Source organism: Chinchilla lanigera, unplaced genomic scaffold (genome assembly GCF_000276665.1).
Source record: "Chinchilla lanigera isolate Chin_1 unplaced genomic scaffold, ChiLan1.0 scaffold00017, whole genome shotgun sequence".
NCBI lineage: Eukaryota > Metazoa > Chordata > Mammalia > Rodentia > Chinchillidae > Chinchilla > Chinchilla lanigera.
The window spans coordinates 1,942,775-1,964,416 of NW_004955418.1; the positions used below are offsets into that span (position 1 = coordinate 1,942,775).

At 41.3% G+C, this 21,642-nt stretch overlaps 1 protein-coding gene across 3 annotated transcripts in view; it reads left to right on the forward strand.

Moving 5' to 3' along the window:
* The first annotated feature begins 458 nt into the window (after positions 1–458).
* Positions 459–21,642, forward strand: part of Etf1 (eukaryotic translation termination factor 1) — a 31,009-nt gene continuing 9,825 nt past the window's right edge. The window contains exons 1-4 of one of the 3 annotated variants that reach the window (XM_005382097.2): positions 459–645; positions 806–909; positions 20,455–20,630; positions 20,942–21,081. In XM_005382097.2, the coding sequence (XP_005382154.1) occupies positions 824–909; positions 20,455–20,630; positions 20,942–21,081 (402 nt within the window). In that variant the 5' untranslated portion in view covers positions 459–645; positions 806–823. Of the gene's footprint in view, positions 646–805; positions 910–937; positions 1,104–6,265; positions 6,290–20,454; positions 20,631–20,941; positions 21,082–21,642 lie in introns of those variants that run through there. The other 2 variants (XM_013512964.1, XM_005382099.2) reach the window with 2 other exon arrangements.

Consider the following 21,642-nt stretch of genomic DNA (forward strand, 5'->3'; position numbering starts at 1 on the left):
AACATCAGTCCGCAAAGGTGTGACGCACACCGGCCGCAGAGCTGGGTCAGCTATGAAGTGGGTCGGCGCGAGGCGCTTCTTTGAGGATTCTCAAGAACCATTCAAAGAGCGCGTCGGAGCCCAAGTTCTGCGTCATAGAGCCTCAGAGGCCCACTCTGTTCCCGGAGAAGGAACGCAAAAGACAACGACTCCGGTACCTCGCCCTTTAAGATGCACCCCCATACGGGCCTGACCGGGAGCTGAATAAACCCTCGCGAGAGCCACTAGCTTCCGCCCGCTTCCTTCTCATAGCCCGCCGGGCCGGAAGGAAGGCGGTACGTCCCGCCCCCTGCTCCTACCTCACACGGCGGCGCGGCCAAGTTGCAGCCAATCATCTGGCCCACTGTAGGCCGCGGTTCAGAGAGCCAATGGAAAGTCGCGGCGCGCGCAGAGCTTCTCCTCATCCGCACCGGCCCCCTCCCTTCCGTCTGCTGCCTTCCACTCCGCCCCTGGCGGAGGAAGTGATATCACAGGCCCCATGTGAGCGGATTGCAACACATGCAGCTGCCTGGAGAGAGGGAGCCGGTGTCCTACGTCAGAGCCGCCGCCGCCGCGGAGCCGCCGCCGGGGAGGAGCAGTCGCTGCCGCCCAGGACTGGGTCCTTAGGTAAGGCAGGGGAAGGAAAGGCCAGCGACCGACGCGGCTGGCTCCGTGGGGCGGGGAGAGGACGGCCTCTTGGGGGTGATGAGGAAGGGGGCCGCTCTGCCCCAGCGGCGGCGCTAACTCTGTGGTCTTGGTGTCTCCCGGCCCCGCCGGGCCGCTCTAGGGAGGAGGAGGCGAGAAGATGGCGGACGACCCTAGTGCTGCCGACAGGAACGTGGAGATCTGGAAGATCAAGAAGCTCATTAAGAGCTTGGAGGCGGCCCGCGGGTGAGCGCCGCATCTGGCCCCCCCGTGCCCTCTTGGATCCGGGACCCCTCAGGATGGCCGCCCCCGCGCCGCATGGCAGGATGAGAACCAGGCACTAGCCAACTCCCGCCTTCTGGACGTCTGGGTAGAGGCCCCTGACTCGGGGCGAGGGTCGGCGCGGTTGGCCGGAGAAGGGGTCCTTCCCCCGCTTGGGGGTAAGGGGCCCGCGCTCCCGGGGCTCAGGCCATTCGACTTTCCTCTTCTTTATAAGCCGCCTCTACTTCTGTCCCCTTCCAGCTCCTCACTGTTTAGGTTTTGGGTGCTGCCACCCGACTCCGGTGCTGTTGGGGGAAGGTACAGTACTCGGGCTTCCTCTCCGAACGCCCTTCCCTGGTCTCCTCTCTTCCACTCCGTTCACGATTCTCAGGCAGGCCTCGTTAAAATGGCCTCCCCCTCCTGGACTTCTGAAGTCCGAGTGGGTGAAGTTTGGATAGGGTGTGTAGGGGAGGTGGTTAGGGACGTCCTCCTTCTGGATCCCTTTGATTTCTCTGGATTTTCCACCTCTCCCAAGATGACTTCCCCTAACTCCTGTAATTAGCCGGGAGCTTCCTGGTTTTAGCAGTTCCAGGACCCGCCTATACGCTGAAAATGCCAACGTGTGCTGGTTGGGGGTGGCGGGGACTGACTTTGTTTGACAAATCTGTACGTGTATATCCGGGAGAAATCAGGGAATGGGGCTGCTTTATAGGAGCTATAGTAATAGAGTTCTTGACTTTGCGTGGAACTTTTTGGGATATCACTGTAGAGGTGCTTGGTGAAATTCAGAACTGAATTAAGTGAGCTTTGTGTCATCTCTTGAAGTTTTGATAAGAAACTGTAGGTGTGTCCATTCTGGGAAGAGTAAACTAGATTAAAAGAAGCAGTGTGTGCTTTTTTTTTTTTTTCAGCGTTGCTCACTTGAAGAAGGTGTGCCAGAGTTATTCCTGTTTCCTCGGTTTATTACTTTCCCAATCGTTGAGACTTTGTACTTACCGGAAGTGGACCCCCCAAAATAGAACATTACATATCTGTATGTCTGTACATTCTTAGAATAGCAGAGAAGCTTGCCCCAGTCCTTGTGGAAAGTAATTTCAGCACAAGAATTAAATATTGTGGGTTTCAGCCTGGGCCTGTCACTGACAAATACACTTTACAGTGAGGATGACCACCCCTCCAAGTTCCTTGTTACTATTTGTTTTTGAAGTAGGTTGTGCTTGACTCTGCTGAAAACCCAGGGTTAGCTTGCTGTTGTGCCATGGCTTTTGTCCTTAATTAACAGAGTTCTGTTTGGCATTAGGCTTCTGAAAGTTTGGCCCTACTCAATGTCTTGGGGTTTTGCTCTCCTTTGGAGTGCTGAAAAAGCTTAATATGAATTAAAAGTAGCAGCTTTTTAGTCCTTACATTTTTTCCCCCCTTTGGATTTAATAAGATTTTCACACTTACTACTTGTTAGTCTTATAGGAACTTGTAACATGTAATAAAATGAAAAACTATTTTCAAAATGTGAAAATGGAGGAAGGGATATATATATACACACACATATATACACACACACACACATATATATACATATACACACACACACACACACATTCATATATTCATGACCCGGTATGATGCAGTACCAAGAATTTGCCAGGATCTTTTGTTTTGCTAGGATATTGTATTGCTGGAAGATTTGTTTGTGTATTGCTTTTTATAGATTGTTGCCTGTTGTTTAAAGTTAGAAGTGATCTGTGGATTTGTTCTTTTCATTTAGAGGCAGGTTCACACATTAGAATTTGGATGCATTCTTTGATGCAGACTAAAAGATGGATATACTAATTTGAGTGAGGTAAAATTGATAACACTGCTTGATAAGTAATAGCATTCCTTTCTGCTGCTCAAGGAGGGAGTTTGTTTCTAGTTCTATCAGCTACCTTTTAAGTAGCTCTTTTTGAAGCTTTTGAAGACTTTACCTCTTGTTAACAAAGTTCAGTAAAGTTTGAAGCCTACTGAAAAAAAGTTCTTAGGCACAACTTGTCTTCCAGATAATAGAATTTGAACATTTTAGACAGGATTAAACTGTCTAAAATAGCTAGGGACCCTTTCTCTAAACAAACAGTGTGGTTCATAATCATGTCCTATTTGCTTTTAGTCAGGACTTGGTTGCATGTTAATCCCATGAAAATTTAAAATCTTGGCCATCTCTGGCATTGGTCAGGGATTACAAAATTTATTGTGTGGCTCAAGTTTCCTGGTATATACTGGTTTCTTTGGAAAATAGCAAGATTATATTTTCTTTCTTTTTTTTAAGATTGTATTTTCAATTATGAGTTGTGTTAAAGTCAAGCTAGATTTTCTTAGCATACAGTGAAAGATTTTTTTTTCTTTGCTAAATACTAAAAAGATTTTTAAGATAATTGTAATGAGCTTTTAAAAAATTAAACTGGCAAAATGTGCTGGTTTTTGGGCAGGGGGCATCATACAGGTATCAGAAAACTGGGGCTGTAGTCAAGTATGATTATTAGCACATGATAATGAAACTTAGTGGTAGGTTAACAGTTTGTTTTGTTTTTTAATAAAATTGCTGCAGCCATGTAGAATTCTGGATGTGAAGATCCAGGATTCTTTTTTAACACTACTTTTTAAAGCAGTGCTACAATAAGAATAATTCTGATATTTAAATAGTCAATATTTGATTATCTTTTGACACGACCCAAATACTATGTAGTTTTAAAAGAACCACCAATAAAATAGATTAACTAATAAAATATAAGGGCCAGGGATATAGCTCAGTGGCACAGTGCCTGCCTGGCGAGCACAAGGTCCTGAGTTCGATTCCTGGTACCAAAAAAATAAAATACATTTGAATAGAAAGAGATACATAGATCATTTACTGAGCACTTAGTATGTTGTAGACTGTGTTCATGCAATACACTGTCATTTAATCTTCGTAGCAATAAATATCACCACCATTTGATAGACAAAGCAACTGAGGCTGAGAGGTTAGATAACTTACTGTGCATAATGTCAGAGAGTAAAAATGTAGCAGAGTCCAGGGCTTGAGCTAATGTGCTGTGCTGGATATATTTTCTGTTTTCTAAAATATGCAAGACTAGATTTCCAAAATGTAATCTGAACTATAACAGACTGTGTTATGTCTGTAGAAGAGCATTTATGAAGGCCAGATTACTAAAATGGGGAATCTGCTTGCATGCTATTTTGTATCCTGCATCATACTTAATCTTCTGATTTTTTAAAATTGGGTGGAACATACCTATTTTGGTTTCACATAATCAGGGTTTGGTGTTCATTTATGCATACTAGTAAAATAACCAGCCAATTCTGCTATTGTAAGCCTCCAACTGGATGGTAGTTCCTCCGTATTTATGATTGTTCCTGGAATATTCTCCATGGTTGGTTTATGAGAACAAATGAGTGCATAGCCAAAACTGGAACTAGTGCCATGTGCGTTGAACCATGGTTGGTTTCAAGTAAGAAATTAAAAGCAGGTGAACATAAGTTAAAAGAAAGGTAGGTTAAGTTTGGGGGGGCTTCTTTGTTTTGTTTTTAATTTTCTAAGCAGGCAAGAGATAGCACCAGAAATAGTATTAGAAGCGTGATAGCTTTCAGACAATAAAATAAGTAGAGCCTGTTCTAGCCAAGGACAGTGGTGAAAGTGACAACAGAGAAGAAAGTGTGAAGTTGGGTTAAGTTGTATCTGTAGGTGTTAGGACATTTTTTCACTTCGCTAAGGAACCTTGTATATATATCAAGTATAAACTAGTTGGTACACAGTTTAAAGTATGTTAAATGCATTGGAGTACCAAGTGAACACTACTGATTGCTTATCCCCTAATTGGTCGTAAAAGCAATATTCTTAGAACACTGACTTTCAAGTAGTTTTATTTTTACTTTCTCAGAAAATGTCCCCCTATATAGGTGAATGAAACCAGGGTCTTGTTATTTCTAGGCAAATGCTGTGTTGCAGAGCTATACCTCCAGCCCTATTTCTTAATTTTTTGAAGGGCTGGTTGTAACTAAAGTATACCTAAAGTGATAGGCTGGGGGAGTCTAGGCCCTGGGTTACATCCCCACCACCACCAAAAACAAATCGAGCCATTTAAGATTAAAGCTTGTAAAGATAGCTTGTTTTTTTTTTTTTTAAACCAGGCACGGTGGTGCATGCCTATAGTCTCAGTGCTTGGGAATCTGAGACATGAGGATCCCCTTGAGTTCAAGGCCAATCTCAACTACAGAGGGAGACTTGTCTCAAGAAAAATAAAGATGGCTTTTTTTTTTTCATCCTCTGTTCTGGATCCCTCTTCTCCATTTCTGGTGGTGAGGCAGATAAAACACCTTCTAAGAGAGAAATCAAAACTTAGAATATTTTAAGTTATATGAGAAAGATGAGTTTAGAATAAACAACTAATAGGGTCTTAGTGCCCTGTACCTGCTTGAACTGTGGCAGATGTTTCTCTCCAAATTTTAGTTTCTACGCATATAAACTACAGATCATAATCTTTGTTTGGATGATAAGTCACCATGATTTTGAGTTTAAATATCTAGTATCGCATTTGTCCCATAGTGTTCCCACAGATGCTAGTTCTTTCCTGTTGTGTACCCCAACATGGATTCTTTAGAAATATCTGATAATTACATCATTAAGGGGTCAGAATACAGCTGTCACGGTATATCTGAACCAGGATGTGTTAGTGTCTCATTTTCCTTCAAGTGTCACTGGCTGCCTGTGTCAACTCAGAACTGGTCCAAAGAGCTGTAGTAGTCTGGCGCCGTGTTCTGTGCACTGTAAACCTAATGAACAATCACTGTCTTTGAATTTCAAGACTTGACAGACTTCTCATTGTAATAGCAGATACACTTACACTTCCAGGGAAGGAAGGCTTTCTTTGGACACACTCTTAGGTAAGCAAGAGTACCTAATTAGAATACCATTTAAGGCAGAGTGCAATAGGTTGTAGATTGTCTTGTCCGCCCTGCCCACACATACCAGCTTCACCCTTTTAACGGAGGCCTCTTTTTCTTTGAACTTGGATTACTGATATGCTCACCAGAACATAGTCCCGTATGCTAGAAACATGTCTAATTAGGCTTAAAATTGTCAGCTTTACAGCAGGGCTAAATGGTCTTAGATCCTATTTGAAGAGTAGGAAAGTAAAATTTGCCTTCACACTGCTGGGTCTCCCCAACTGAAAACGTGGACAGCAGGAATTTCCTGAGTCCATCCTATCCTCCAGGGATCTCAGAATAGAACCTTCTCCTAGGATACATTCTGTAGGTGTCCCTGCATTCTTCAGCTGCCTGCTGTCTTAGTGACAGGCAGAAGGGATTCAGAAGGTTCGAAGTTCTTTTCCAGCAGGTCAGAAATTATGAGAGTATGATGTGTCAGTGGGGCACAATTCTCCGAGCACAATGAGACTGCCTTGATGGCAGCTTTATCTTATCCGCATTTTAGACCTGTTCCTACTTCTTGCTCTTCTCAAAATCCTTCCTGCCAGGTTCAGAGCACTTTATATTCCTCAGGTGCCTGCCAACTGGATTTTGCCATGCAGATAATTAGGACTGTACATTTCTATTTTCACATTTTCATTTGATTTTCTAAGGTCTCCTTTAGAAAAATAATCTTGGTCAAAGCAAAAGGTTCTTTTCCTGCCATATGTGTTTGTTTCTGTGGTGCTGGGGATCAAACCCAGGTCTTATGTATGCTAGGAAGTGCTGTACAACTGAGTTATACCTCCAGCTCCTTCCTGCTGTGTCTGTGACCCAACATAAATTTTCCCCCACATACCTGCTTATGTGAAAAATGATACCCATGAAAGCATTTTTACTATTAACGAGTCAGCTAAAAAGCTTCATCAAATGTCTGTAATTTGGGCACTAGGCATTTTGAAAGAAGTGTGTGAGAAAATGATTTGCTGTACGTCCTTGGAGTGATAACAAACCATTTTCAACCTCATGTTAATAAATACAGAAGAGCATAGTTCATGATAAAAGGGAGTTTATTTTTTTTTTTTAAAGAAGTTTTAGTACAAGCATATGATCAGGTTTTAAGTGAAGTGTCTGTTGTCCTTAGAAAGAAAGAGATTGTATAAGTAGTCAGACAAAAGTTAGCATATTTCCTAGACAAGGCTAATATCAAACAGTATTACTTTGGGCATCAGTAATGGTTGGCTATCTTTTTGATACAGTAGTTGAATAGAGCTATAATTGATTTTAACTTTGAAAGTTAAAAATTCTAACTTTTGGTAGGCTATGAGGATTGAACCCAGGGGATGCTAAGAACACACTGTACCACTTAAGCTATGCCATCCTCAACCTACTTTTCATTTTCCTTCCCTTTTTTGGTGGTGCTGGCTATTTTTTTTTTTTTTTTTTTTTTTTTTTTTTTTTTTTGGTTTTGGTTTTTCTCCGGTACCGGGAACCGAACTCACGACCTTGCGCTTGCGAGGCAGGCGCTTTTGCCGCTGAGCTAAATCCCCAGCCCCGGTGCTGGCTATTGAATCCAGTGTCTCTGGTGTGTTACTAGACAAGCACTTTATCAGTGAGCTACAACCTCAGCCTCCCATTTTTTATTAAAAACTAGACTAAAATTAGATCCAAAAGCTTTATGTTCGCTGATGATTGTTGGTGAACTCTCAGAATATTGAAGAAACAGTGCATTTTGCTTACGTGTGCCTTGTTGGTGAGGTTGGCATGACAGAATTTAAGACCATATCAACACAAGGGTGCCTTTCAACCTAAATAAAGTTTAGCTTGCAAGAAATAAAAATACACTAGCAGGGTGTAGTGGTGCACATCTGTAACTCCAACACTCAGGAGGCTGAGGCAAGAGGATTGCCCTAAGTTCAAAGCCAGCCTGGAATACATAACAAGACCCTGTCTCAAAAAACAGACAGAAAAAAGGTACTTATATTAACCTTCAAACTACTGTTTCTGATATTTTTAGTTTTTTATTGAAAAGTTTTGGACTATGTTTGTTTTGTGTCTTCTAGTCATTCTAACTTAATGGAGCAAAGTGGGTTCTTAATAAAGACACAGGTTTAGAGGTTTAGCTCTAAGTTGTGTTTTTGTTGTTTGGGGGCTGGGTATTGAACCCAGGGCCTCTTATAGGCCAGTAGGCCAACCACTTGCTCTACTGAGCACACCCCCAGCCTGAGATGTGTTTTCACAGGTTACTTGAGTTAATCGGGTAATGAAACTTAAGTTTTCCAAAGATAAGTAAATGAATGGCAGACATTTTTTACTTCTCATAATAGATCTGTGAGGAAAGTTATTACTGCTTTCAGCCTCATATTAAGTACAGAGTGGCACAGTTCATGGTGAAGGGGATTTAATACCAGTGTGAAGCCAGCCTAGGGTGCACAGTGAGTACGAAGCCAGCATGGACTAATCACACAGTGAGGCCCTGTCTCAGAAAAGAACTTGGGCTGTGGATACAGCTCAGTGGCACAAGCACCTGCCTGGCAAGCACAAGGTCCTGAGTTCTATTCTTGTACCCCAACCAGAAAAGAAAAGAAGAACCACCAGGCATACTGCAGTCCCAGCACTCTGGGAGGCTGGACAGTAGTCTTGCAAATTTGAGCCCCCCTGGACAATTAGTGAGACCCTATCTCAAAATAGAAAGGGCTCAAAATTTGAGCCCCCCTGGACAATTCAGTGAGACCCTATCTCAAAATAGAAAGGGCTCATGGTTAGAAGCTGAAGTACAAAAAAAAAATTAAGTACAGAAAAAGTTAAGTGGCTACCCAACATCACAGCCTAGTAAAATACACTTCAGACTCTGTTACCACTTTAGATTTCAAGGCCTGTGGTCTCCTTATACTACACTGGTTTTTGCTGAAGAGAAACATCTCCAACTCTGTCCAAGGAAATCTTTTTAATTTTCTAGGGAGAGCAGGTGTGCTAAAACCCAGGAGCAAAGATAGAAGGAAAACAGACATGCTGTTCGCACATCTACCAAAAGAACTGGGGTACTGAACATGTGTGTCTCTGCCCCAATAGTGGAGACCAGTCAAAGGGCCTTTGCACTGAGCTTCATCCGGAACTCTTTTATTTTGAAACCAGATCTCACTAAATCATCCTGGCTGAGCTCAAACTTTTAATCCCCCTGCGTCAGCCTCTCAGAATGCTGGGATTACAGCATGCCTGGTTCTTTCTTGGGATAGGGCCTAACTGTACATGTAACCCATGCTGGCCTTGAACTCACTGTGTAGCCCGGGCTGGCTTCAAACTTGTGATCCTCTTGCCTCAGCCTCCTGAGTGCTAGAATTACAGGCATATGCCAGCTACCATGTCCAGCTCAAACACATTTATTGTTCATTAAGTTGGTGATGAGGAAAATAACTTGTTGCTAAAACTCTCCAGAAATTCATTTGTATGTTAAAAAGATAATTAACAGGAAGGCTGTGGCTTTTGCTCTATTTGAAGTACTTCCATAGTGGTCAAGAAGAAAGGGGATTTTATCATTTATAGGCTCTTATGTAAAACCCTGGTAGTGAGTCTCTAATACTGGCTTTGTACTTTCATGAGAAATTTTCCAGCTTCTGCTGTTCTGTGATGGAATATTCCACTAGGTTAGTTTTGTTGACTTCTTTTGGTAGATGCCTATTATTGTAGAATAAGTAATACTCTACCAGATACTTACATTTTTGTCTTAGATGACTGAGCAGTCCTTGTGCATTTAAGGATAAAACACTAAAATGATCTTTGCGAGAAGCTTTTTGCTGAAAAATGTTGGGATATTTGAGTTCTTTCAGTAAGTTCAAATTTTTTCATTTCTCCCATCTGTTAGTAGTATCTGATCCTACTGTCAGTTGTTCGAGCTGACTTCAGGTAGCTTCTAGCCCCTGTGACTTCTTATAAAGAGCAGCCCCATCTACCTCTTAGTCTGCCTGAGGTAGTAGCAGCAGTAAAGGTGATGTGCCAGTAACGTGAGACAACAGACAGTATAAGAAGTAATTGGCTTTGTAGCTGGATGTGGGGGCACACGCCTATAATCCCAGCAGTCAGAAGGCTGAGGCTATTGTGAACTGTATAGCAAGACCTGTCTCACAAAAACAGAAGTGTTGGTTTGTTAATGGTAAAAGAATAGTGCGATAGTTTGAACTTAGTGAAGTAAAAGCTGAGGATGGTTTGTTTCTTTCTAAGGAATAGCATGGTTTTTTAGATGGTTTTATTTTGTTTTTTTTTTTTCTTGATTGCCTGTTCTTTGTTTTGTTTTTTGAGGTTTTGTTTATTGTTTTATTTTTTGTTTATTTTGGTGCTAGGGATTGAACCAAGGGCTTTCACACTGAGCTACATCTCCAGTTCTTATTGTATATTTTGAGACAGTCTTAAGTTGCTCAGTCTAGCCTTGAAAATGGATGATCCTTCTGCCTCAACTTCAGACTGAGTTACATGGCTTAGTCCCTTAATTTTTTGTTTTGAGACAGGATTCCCATAACACTGTGCCCTGACTGGGCTTGATTTTTTTTTTTTTTTTTTTTTTTTTTGGAAACAGGGTCTTGCTATGCAGTTTAGGCTGGCCTTTGAGGCTCACTTTGTAGCCCACGCTGGTCTCAAATGCAACAATCCTCCTGCCTCAGCTTCCTGAGTGCTAAGTGCTCCCACACCCAGAAAAGGTGGTTTTCAGGCTTCCTCAAATTCAAATAAGGCTTCAGCCCACCTGACGGTACTATCTTCCTCCTCCCATTTCTAGTTGTGCTGCTACTTTCCCATTTGTACTGTTGGGGGGGGGTACAGGGCATTGTTAAAGTACCATCTATTTTCTATTTAATGATCATGTACTATTTGCTATTCAAGGTGTATACTTGGCGTATACAATGTTAAAAATTTTTCATGACCTTGTGAAATAAGTAGAAACCACAAACCATAGGGATTTGTAGCATTTGCTTTAGGTTATATAGCCATTAAGTAACAGAATAGGTTGTGAACCTAACTGCCTATGTCTAAAATGTGTACTCTGCCTGTTCTGTTCCGTATTTAACTCATATCAAAAAGATTGCATTACTTTAAAAGTTTAAACGTGGTCTTTCATATTTGCTTCATTTGTTTTCCTTTATTCAGGCAGGGTTTACCTGTGTATTCCAGGCTGGCCTTGAACTCGCAGCAATCTTCTTGCCTTAGTTTAACGCTGGGATTACAGGCGTGCACCGTCACATCACACCTGGCTTATTATTTTTTCATATTTGGGAGCAAAAAAAAAAAGAAATCCTACAGAGAATCAAATAAGGACAGTTTTTGGAAATGAAATAAGAACTAGGAATTAATTGACTGTCAGGTTCTGAGCCAGCTAGCTTAGTGACTTTCCCAGAAGTGATCTAGCTGAAATTTGACTTGAGTTTTGTGAGACAGGAGTAGATGTGAGCTTAGAAGGTGAAATAGTGAAAACCTTGGCCATATATCCTAGGTAACCCCAACTATTGAACATTGGGAAGAAAACTGAAATCTCAGTTTGGGATTGTAGTAAGCAGTCTCTAAAATAGCCTGAAAATAGTTCCATTACTTGAATTGCTGGGCTGCATAGCAGGGCATTTAGTGAGATGTGATTCTGACTTATAAAAGTTGGGCATCTCTGCTGTTACTCAGTGTGGTGGTATTGTGCATGATGTGATAGAAAAGTGCACAATGTTAATTTAAGTCTTGCAGCAAAAGACACATTGCCATTAGTCCCCCCCCCAAAAAAAAATAACCCCCAACACACTTGAAATGCATACCATTGTTCTTGACACTTTCTGAAGCAGTTCTGGAAGTTTCCTTTTGAGAGTGTCTTCAGTTGCACTGTCCTGGGTGCCTTAATGTCCTGAATCATGAAAACATTTACTTTGTTTGGTCCTTTTGATTTTGAAGAGGCACTGGAAGTCTCACCGTGCCAGATTGGATGAATATAGTGATGAGGACACACTGCAGTGTTACAAGCCTGCCTTTCCATTGGATGGCAATGGGCAGCAGCATTCACTGTATTTTTGACCATAGCTTATGAGAGAGGACTTTATACTGCTTCAGAAAGTGGCATGAATGACAGGGACAAAATAAGTATGTTTGAAATGAAGGGGAGTAATTTGAGGGGAATTAATGACAGTATCTTTTACTGTGATATTTTTTATTTAAACATTCACCATAATTTTCTTTTCTTTTCTTCTTTTTTGGTATTAGGAATTGAACTCAAGACCTTGCACTTGCCAGGCAGGCACTTGTGCCACTGAGCTATACCCCTGGCCGTTCACCATAGTTGTCAACTGTACTGCATAGGTAGGATTGTCTTAGTCTGTGCTGATATAACAGTTCCACAGACTGGTTAAGTTATAACGAAGAGAAATATTCTTGCAGTTCTGGAATCTTGACTTTGGGAAGTCCAAATCAAGATGCTGGAATGTTGTGGTCTCTGTTACCAGGCAACAAAAAATGGTACCTAGAATGCATTGCTCTTCCCATAGAAGAAGAGAAAGATACCTCACAAAACCTTCTTTAAGTAGCACTAATACATTTGTGAGGGATCCACCCTCAGGACAAATGCCTCTTGTTATGCCCTGCTTCCCAGTACTATTGCATTGAGGATTAGGTTTCCAGCACATGAATTTGGGGGCACACAGTCAAACTATAGCACTGAGTAAATAAAGCAGGTTCCTGTCTTGGAAGAGGGGTGATGCTGTGGAAGACTTTTACCTTCCGCTGACCAAGAGATTATCTGATAGCTTGAAGATGCAGAGAGCAACCCAGGCAGCCTCGTCAGGCCTTAATCTCAAAGGAACCACATTTTTTCATCTACTTTGCTAAAGTGTTCTTAAGTATGACCCTGAGAAGCCTAAAAAGTTACTCAAACACATATCTACACCCACTGTATCCCAGGGTTTGCTCTGATTGCCTCCAGTTTTCTTCTTCCTTGGAGATGTTTAGGTCCTGCCAGTTTGCTAAGCACATAAATGTTTCCTGTCCACAGTATTCAGGGACTATGAATCCTTGGATATGTAACTGGTTGGTAGTTCTACTCTGTCCTAGAGAGAAAAACTCTACCAACTGCCTCTACATCTTCTTCTTGTCTTGCACTATTTGATTTTTCAGAAGCTAATCCTCTGGGTGAAGGATTGATGGAAACTTTCTTCAGGGAGAGTACCTTCCACCAGTGAGAACAAGAGGGGATCTGAGAGGAGGGGCCTCTGGGAGCTGTGTGTGACACATTGTTAGACATTGTGTATGGTGGTTTTTACCACCTGCATATCAGTCATTGGAATACTGGGAACTGAACTCAAGGCTTTCACACTGAGCCACATCCCCAGCCCTCTTAAATTTTGTTATTTTGAGACAGGGTCTTGCTAAGTTGCCCAGGCAGGCCTCTAGTTTGGAATTGTCCTGCCTAAGCTGCTTCAGTAGCTGAAATTACATGCATACACGACTGTTCCCAGATCATTGTCTCTTCTGGATGAGGTCTTTTGATTTTGGATAAGGAATCAACCTTCATATTTTGGTGTGCTTTTTGTTGTTTGCTTGCTGGCTTGCTTTTTGAGACAGGGTTTTGGCATGTAATTCAGACCACTAGCCTTGAACTCACTATGTAGCCTAGGTTGGCCTCGAACTTGAGGCAATCATCCTGCCTCAACCTCCCAGGTCATTTTACCGTACCGGGGGCTGAAGCTAGGGCCTTTGCACTGAGCCTACATCCATAGGTCCTTTTTTTTTTTTTTTTTTTTTTGGCCTTTGAGACAGGATCTTATTATACTGTTCAGGCTGGCCTTGAGCTCATTTTGTAGCCCAGGCTGGTCTCGAACTCACAGCGATCCTCCTGCCTCAGCCTCCCGAGTGCTGGGTAGGTCCTATTTTTTTTATTTCAGTATAAGGAATCACTAAATTGCCTTGGCTGCCTTAGCCTCCCAACTGTTGGGATTACAGGTGTGCACCACTCACTGCCCCCAGCTGGAATAAGAATATAATGACAGCAAAAAAGTGAAGGAAAACTACTAAAAGTTTAAAAAGTTGTAAAAAGTTGCCTTTGTAGCCAGTAGCTCCTTGAAGCTTTATATCACTTTACACAGAAAGGCTCTGGTTTTACTTTAACATAACATAGCTTCCTTAATTTTTGTGTTTACAGAAACTGGTCTGACAACTTAGATTGGCTTGCCTGGGGGGTAAATGAATGTTTATCTTGTTTAGAAACAAAAATCTTTAATCTGCTTGTATTAAACCTAACAGACAAACATCATCAGTTATTAAAGTAGCCTTTAAATTTTGAAAACAGAGCTCATGTATTTAATCTGCATTTCCTCTCATCAGTCAGGGACTTTATAATAGAAATGGGTTCAGAAACTTAATGTTTCCCCACAGGAGTGCAGAGAAAAACCTGCAAAGAAATTAATAAAAGTCCAAGATTTTGAAGTAGTATTTCAAATTTAGCACCTTGGTAGAAATCTACTTTTTAGGGAAAAGTGGGTATGTGGGTGTGGGTGCGGGTGTGTTTTGTTTTTTGATACAGTGTCTTGCTGTGTAGTTCAGACTGGCCTCAAACTCAGAGCAGTCCTCCTGCCTCATCCTCCTCTGGGTGCTGGGATCAAAAAAAGCTTTTCTGTGCCCTCTCCTCCCCACCCTCCAGGTACAGGGGCTTGGACCCGGGGACTCTACCACTGAGTTATATCCCCAGCCCTTTTTCCTTTTTATTTTGAGACAGTTTCACTTAAGTCACTAAATTGCCCAAGCCCGTCTCAAATTTAGTGAGCCACCTGCCTCAGCCTAATTAGCTGGGATTACAGGTGTATGGTACGGTCCCTGGCTATACATTTCAAGCCTTTTAAGAAAGGCAATCCTTTAACAAGATTATGTCCTTGGATATATTCACTAGTTTGTCTTCTCTGGAGAATTACAGTAGTACATGGATATGTGTGTGTAAAGTTGCCCAGCTGTGCTGTATCAAAAGTTGTTTAATGAATGTTTATCTTCTTAACCTGTCTGCAATGGAAAGCAAATAGCTGTTTATCTTAGAATCTTTTCTTTGCCCTGCACATCATCATCTTGCTTTAAAGATGGCCTTTAGGCATTTTGGATTCATTCAGTTGATTTGTTTTAACATTCTTTTAAGCCTCAAATTTTCCAGTCCTTTGGGATTTGGTGTCTATTCTTTCCTCAGCTCTGAGCCTTCGCCCCTGCTATTCTTAGAGCCCCTTCTCATTCCATTCCCTATGATCACCTGTTTGCCAGTTCTGTCTCCTAGGAAATTGCTCTGTAAATCAAAGCATGTTAGCTTTTTTAAAAACAGCTTTTTTTTGCGACAGGTTCTCTCTATAGTTAGGGTGGCCTTCAACTCACTGTGTTGCCCAGACTGGGCTTAGTCTCCTGCCTCAGCCTCCCTACATTTGAGATTACAGGTGTGCACAACCACACCCAAGAAACTTATTTTAAACATTCATGATGGTGCCATAATTCATGTGTTTCGCTGCCAGGCTGGACACTAGTACAGACTGCCTGGTGGAACAGTTACGCCTGTACCCGTGCTGTTAAGAGAGGATTCTTTTGGCCCCAGAAGAGTCCAAGAGCCCCTAGGATGAAGATAGAATTCCACCCTGCTTCATCAGAAAATGAACATAAGCCAGTAAAACTGCTATTTCAAACTTGCCTGTCCGCTCTTCGAATTCTCTGTGTACATGAGTTGACCCCCACTGCATACAAGACAGGAGGAATCTACAGTCTAGATTGGTTCTGTTGTTTGCGTGCTAGGCGTTGACTCTCCGCCTCACACATGAATTTGGTCCTTGAGGTGTATCCCAGCTCCTAGGGTATTGAAGTTAAACTCACTTGCCCAGTATTTCCAGCCATTCCCAGAGGCAGACTCATTGTCTCCTCCTTGGTCTGTAAAGTTTGACATAGGATTCCAGAAATTCAGTTTTGGAAATTTTGTTCTAGAAATTTATACATATATTTGTGATGTCAGCTGAAGCTGCATATCATAAATGTCCTTGATTCTCTGGTTTGGCTAGAATATTTGCTTCCTTATCCAAGGGGTGGCAGCAAAGTACACATGATACTCTTCCCGTGTATTATATTAATCAACTTGTACTTTACTGGGGAAAGTATCACGAAGGTTTGTGAACTAGCCTTCTAGACTAAGTGAACCAGCAAAAAATACTAGTTTTGGAAGTATAATTTGGCTGACAATTTCAGAGTAACTATTTTTATTATTTTTAAAGTGAAAACATTAGATAACCAATGTATCTGGTTTTTGTTTTGTGTTTGGTTTTTTTGAGGAAGAGTCTGTGTTGTTAGGCTGCCCTTGAACAACTCAGTGATCCTTCTGCCTCAGCTTCCCAAGTGCTAGGATTAAAAACTTTTGCCACCTGTGCTTGGTTGAAGTTTATCTACTTTGTAAAGACATACATGCTCAACCTAGAGGATTTGTGGGATTTGCCAGTAGGGGAAAACACCCAAGGCAGTATCTCCTATAAATGAATCCCTTTCTAATGTAAATGCTGGAGGAAAATAACCATAATGGTGCATATGAATGAAGTTGATTTTACTATGAAAATATCTAGCCAGATACAGTTGTATACTCCTGTAGTCCCAGTTTTTCAGGAGGCAGGAGTGTCATAGGTTCTAGGCCATCTTGGGCTACATGAAGACCGTGTCTGCAAAAAGTCTTTCTTAGGAACTAATTTCAGACAAATTCAGATTTTAAGCAACTGCAGTTACAAAGCTAAGTATTAGGGTGTTTCTTTTTATTGTTCCCCTCTCTCTCACAGTGCTTTTTCCTGTGTTATGGTCACTTGGCTTATGAGCCCATTTCACTTGACAGTCCTAGCTTTCTTTTTTTTTTTTTTTTGCGCGGTACCGGGGATCGAACTCATGACCTTGCGCTTGCCAGGCAGGCGCTTATGCCACTGAGCTATATCCCCAGCCCAGTCCTAGCTTTCTAATCTTTCCATGCCAGCTCTCACTGGACTCCATATGTGAAATCCTATTAAACCAGGCAGTTCCTTCTCTCTCTTGCTCCATTGTTGAGACAGGATCTCAAACTTGTGGTCCTCCTGTCTTGTTCTCCCAAGTAGGTCGGGTTAAAGGCATGAGCGACCATGCTCAGCTATGATACTGACTTTCTTAACATGCTTTGATTCATATCAGATTGACGTCAAACTGTAAATCACTTCAGTGTATACTGATAGCTGTTGTAATAAAAGCAAGCCTCTATATCTGGTCAGGGCAGATTGAGGGCTTTTAATTTTCTGTGTATTGAAGATTTGATTCTGCTCACCAGTCATCTTCCTTAAAAAATTAGTAATCTAGTTTTCATGACATACCATATTACAGTAATTAGTGAAAACATTTCTCAGGAAAACATGCTTTGGTTTTTCTAAAGTAATTTGTAAGATTGAAGTCCTAACAAATATTCTGTTTTGTGTACTGTTTGTATTTTTCCCACTGTGTGTGTGGGTGTGTGTGTTGTTTTGTTTTGTTTTGTTTTTTTGTCTTTTTGACACGGGGTCTCACTGTGTTGTGTATTCCAGGCTGGCCTTGAACTCACCATGATCCTCCTGCCTCACCCTCCTAAGTGCTGGGATTACAGGCGTGTATTCATAGTTTTGTTTTTTGTTTTTTGTTTTTGTTTTTGTTTTTGTTTTTGTTTTTTTTTGGTTTTTCTCTGGTACCGGGCACCGAACTCTCGACCTTGCGCTTGCCAGGCAGGCGCTTTTGCCACTGAGCTAAATCCCCAGCCCCTGCTTTTTGTTTTTTTACAGCAGCTTTATTAAGATTTTTTTGTTTGTTTGTTGTTTGTTTTGTTTTTTGTTTTTTGTTTTTTCTCTGGTACCAGGAACCGAACTCATGACCTTGCGTTTGCCAGGCAGGCACTTTGCCGCTGAGCTAAATCCCCAGCCCCTTTATTAAGATTTAATTAACGCATAGGGTAACTCTTTGCTTAAACTATTAAGGAACTACCAGGCTGTTTTCCTAAGGATTATATCATTGTAAAATGTACCCCCTTTAAAGTGGGCATGGTGTAAACTGGGTTGGTGGCACACGGCTGTAATCCAGCACTCAGGAGTCTGAGGCAGGAAGATCATTGCAAATTCGAGAGACCAGGCTGGGCTATAAACAGGGCTGAAGGCCAGCCTGAACTGCATAGCAAGACCCTTTCTCAAAAAGACAAATAAAGTGGATATGGTGGTAAATACCTTTGATCACAGCACTCTAGGTGGCTGAGGCAGGAGGATCACAAGTTCAAGAGTTCAGCATGGACAATTTAATGATTTTAGACTGTCTCAAAAGAATGTGTGGGGAATATAGCTCATTGTGAAGGCCCTGTATTCAGTCCCCAGTACCTCAAGAAAAATAGTGTCCAGTTGCTCAATTTTTCAGAGCTATGCAATTATCGCCACTAATTTTAAAATATTTGAGTCACCTGGGAAAGAAATTACATACATATACCATTTAACAGTCACACTGTGTCTCCCTCTTCCTATTCCCTGGCAACCACTAATCTGTCTAGATTACCCATTCTGGACATTTCATATAAATAGAATTATTTAATTGATAGGTAGGTAGGTAGATGGATAGAATGAATTAATTAATTAGACACCAGGTGTGGTGTGTGTCTGTAATCCCAGCACTTCGGAGGCTGAGGCAGGAGGATTGCCATGAGTTTGAGGCTAGCCTGGGCTACATAAGTGAGTTCAAGGCCAACCTGCCCTACATAACAAGATCCTATCTCAAAAAGGCAAAATTTTAAAAATTATACAGTAATGTAGTCATTTGCTTTTACATAGTCACTGGTTTTACATAGTGTAGTGTAAGTAAACATATACATCATCCTTTTTATTGCTGAGTAACCCCACTATATGAGTATACCACCTTTTATTTGTCTACTTACTCCTTGCACTTAACGGGTTGTTTCTGCTTTTTATTGAGTAATGAGTGCGTCACTGAGCTTTCAGGCACAACTTTTTGTGTGTTGCGTGTATTTTCTTTTCTCTTAGGCGGATACCTATGTGTGGTATATACCTATGGGCTCTAAGGTGACTCTTCGTTAAAAATTAAGGAACTGCCAGGCTCTTTTCCACAGGATTGTACCACTTTACGTCCCCAGTAGCAAATAAGGGTTTCAGTTTCTCCACAGTCTATATTTTCTTTAGAGAAATGTCGGTTCAGACTTGATCCCATTTTTAATTTATCTGTTGGTTGTAGGAGAGTTCTTTATATATATTCTAGATATTCTTCACATGAACCTTATCAGATGTGTGATTTGCAAATATTTTCTCTCCTTCTGTGGGTTGTATTTTCACTTGTTTTGTGGGGTTGTGCTGGGGATTAAACCCAAGTCTTTGCTCATATTCATCATGTGCTATACTCTGAGCCATACCCCAGCCCACTGATATATAAAGAGCAGTGATAAGTGTCTTGAAAGAGTACAAGTGGAAAAAACGTGTTGCTCAACTCACTGGAAGGGATCTGCCAGGGCATTAGTGGTATTCTCCATATTTCAGAATTTGGTCTCTTTGTTGTTCTAGAAACTTGAAGTTTGGGCACCCAGAGTTGATAGGGCTCTGAGTGCATTGGTCTTTCTAATCAAATCAATGCGCTTGATATATAAAATACATTGTTGTTTAGCGCTGGAGGTGCCGCTCAGTGGCAGTATTGGTCTAACACACATGAAGTGTCAGTTTGAGTTCCCATGGTGGGGGTGGGGTGATATATTGCTATTTAGCATGAAAGAAGAGAAATTGATTTCATAATTGGGATGTCTGTGGATCCCACTGCTGACATTTCCTATCATCAAAGCACGTAGGGGGTACTAAGTTTGTGTTTATAAATGTTCATGCTAACCCTGGAATTAAAAGAAATGGAAGAGCTGCGCACAGTGGCACAGGCCTATAATCCCAGCACTCCGGGAGGCTGAGGCAGAAGGATCATAAGTTTGAGCACAGCCTGGGCAACTTAGCAACTTAGTGAAATCCTGTCTGAAAATATTAAAAAGGGAGAAAAAGATAATACTGGTATTCTTGTTTGTTTTGTATTTTGTTATTTGAGACGGGGTCTCACTGTGTAGTTCAGACTGCCTTGAACTCTCATAGCCCAGGCCAGTCTCAAACACACAGTCATCCTCATGCCTCAGCCTCTCAAGTGCTGGGGTTACAGATGTGCACCACCTTGCCCAACTAATACTGGTATTGTGTTTCAATTTTGGAGTGATGTATTGTATTGTCCTGGCATAGCATCTCCCACTGAAGAGGCACCAAATTCCAAGTCTCTGGCATAGATGGGCTTCAGCCACTGCCAAATTCCAACTTGTTGGCCTTCCTCATCATAGCTTTTCCCTTCATCTAAATAATTGAGCATCTACTATATTTTGAACACTTCCTAGCTCTTAGGTATGAAACTGTACATCCTGATCATATTGAGAGTGACTTCTTAAAAAAAAAAAGAGAGAGAGAGTGACTTCTTTCTATTTAAAGGGCTTCTCACCCTGATTCATTTTACTAAGAATAAATATGAATTTAAATTCTTCACTTAGGCGGTGTTTGAACCTCTAAGAAGTTATCCTCTCTTCCACAGCAATGGCACCAGCATGATATCACTGATCATTCCTCCCAAAGACCAGATTTCACGAGTGGCAAAAATGTTAGCAGATGAGTTTGGAACTGCATCTAACATTAAGTCACGAGTAAACCGCCTTTCAGTCCTGGGAGCCATTACATCTGTACAGCAGAGACTCAAACTTTATAACAAAGGTAATCTGCAACTCGATCATTTTCTTTCTCTCCACATTGTTTTGGTTATATTTTCCATTTTGATCCTGCCTCGGTGCTTTATTTTGTAATATTTTCTTCAGCCAACTGTCATAAATGTCTCTTTACCCTGGGTGTTAGCATTTTTTTAAAGAAATATCTACCATATCTTAAAGGAATAAACTCCTCAGGAAGTTTTGAAATTAGCAAGAGAGAAAAAGAAAGAAATTAGAATTTTGTTTAAGGATATTTCCATTTTGTTTAAATTATGACTGTGGGAACATTTAAAATGAAGCTATTTGTGTTCTTTGCAGTACCTCCAAATGGTCTGGTTGTTTACTGTGGAACAATTGTAACAGAAGAAGGAAAAGAAAAGAAAGTCAACATTGACTTTGAGCCTTTCAAACCAATTAATACATCATTGTATTTGTGTGACAACAAATTCCATACAGAGGTAAGAGTTTAAATACAGGAAATTTTCTTTTTTGGGGGCAGTGGTGGGGCAGGTTTGGTGTTTTCCTGGTACCGGGAATTGAACTCACAACCTTGTGCTTGCCAGGCAGGCGCTGTGCCGCTGAGCTAAATCCCCAGCCCCTAATACAGGACATTTTCGTCATCCCAAAAAGAAACCTCATACCCATCAGCAGTCATTCCTTTTTATTACCAAACAATCCATGGTATATATATGCCACATTTTATGTATTCAACAGTTGATAAACATTGGGTTGATTCCACTGTTTGGCTGTTATGAGTAATGTTGTTATGAGCATTCATCTACAATTTTTTTTGTGGGTCATGTTTTCTTAAATCTAAGAGTAGAATTGCTAAGTCACATAGTACCTATGTTTAACTTTTTGAGAAATTGTCACACTGTTTTCCAAACCATGGGAAATGGTACCATTTTATATAGCTTACTATCTGCAAAAAGTAAAGTAACTTATATTTATTATGATGCTAGTCATTGTTTGAAGAAAGTGCTAAACTGAATTTGGAAAGCTATCTAGAGACGAGGAAC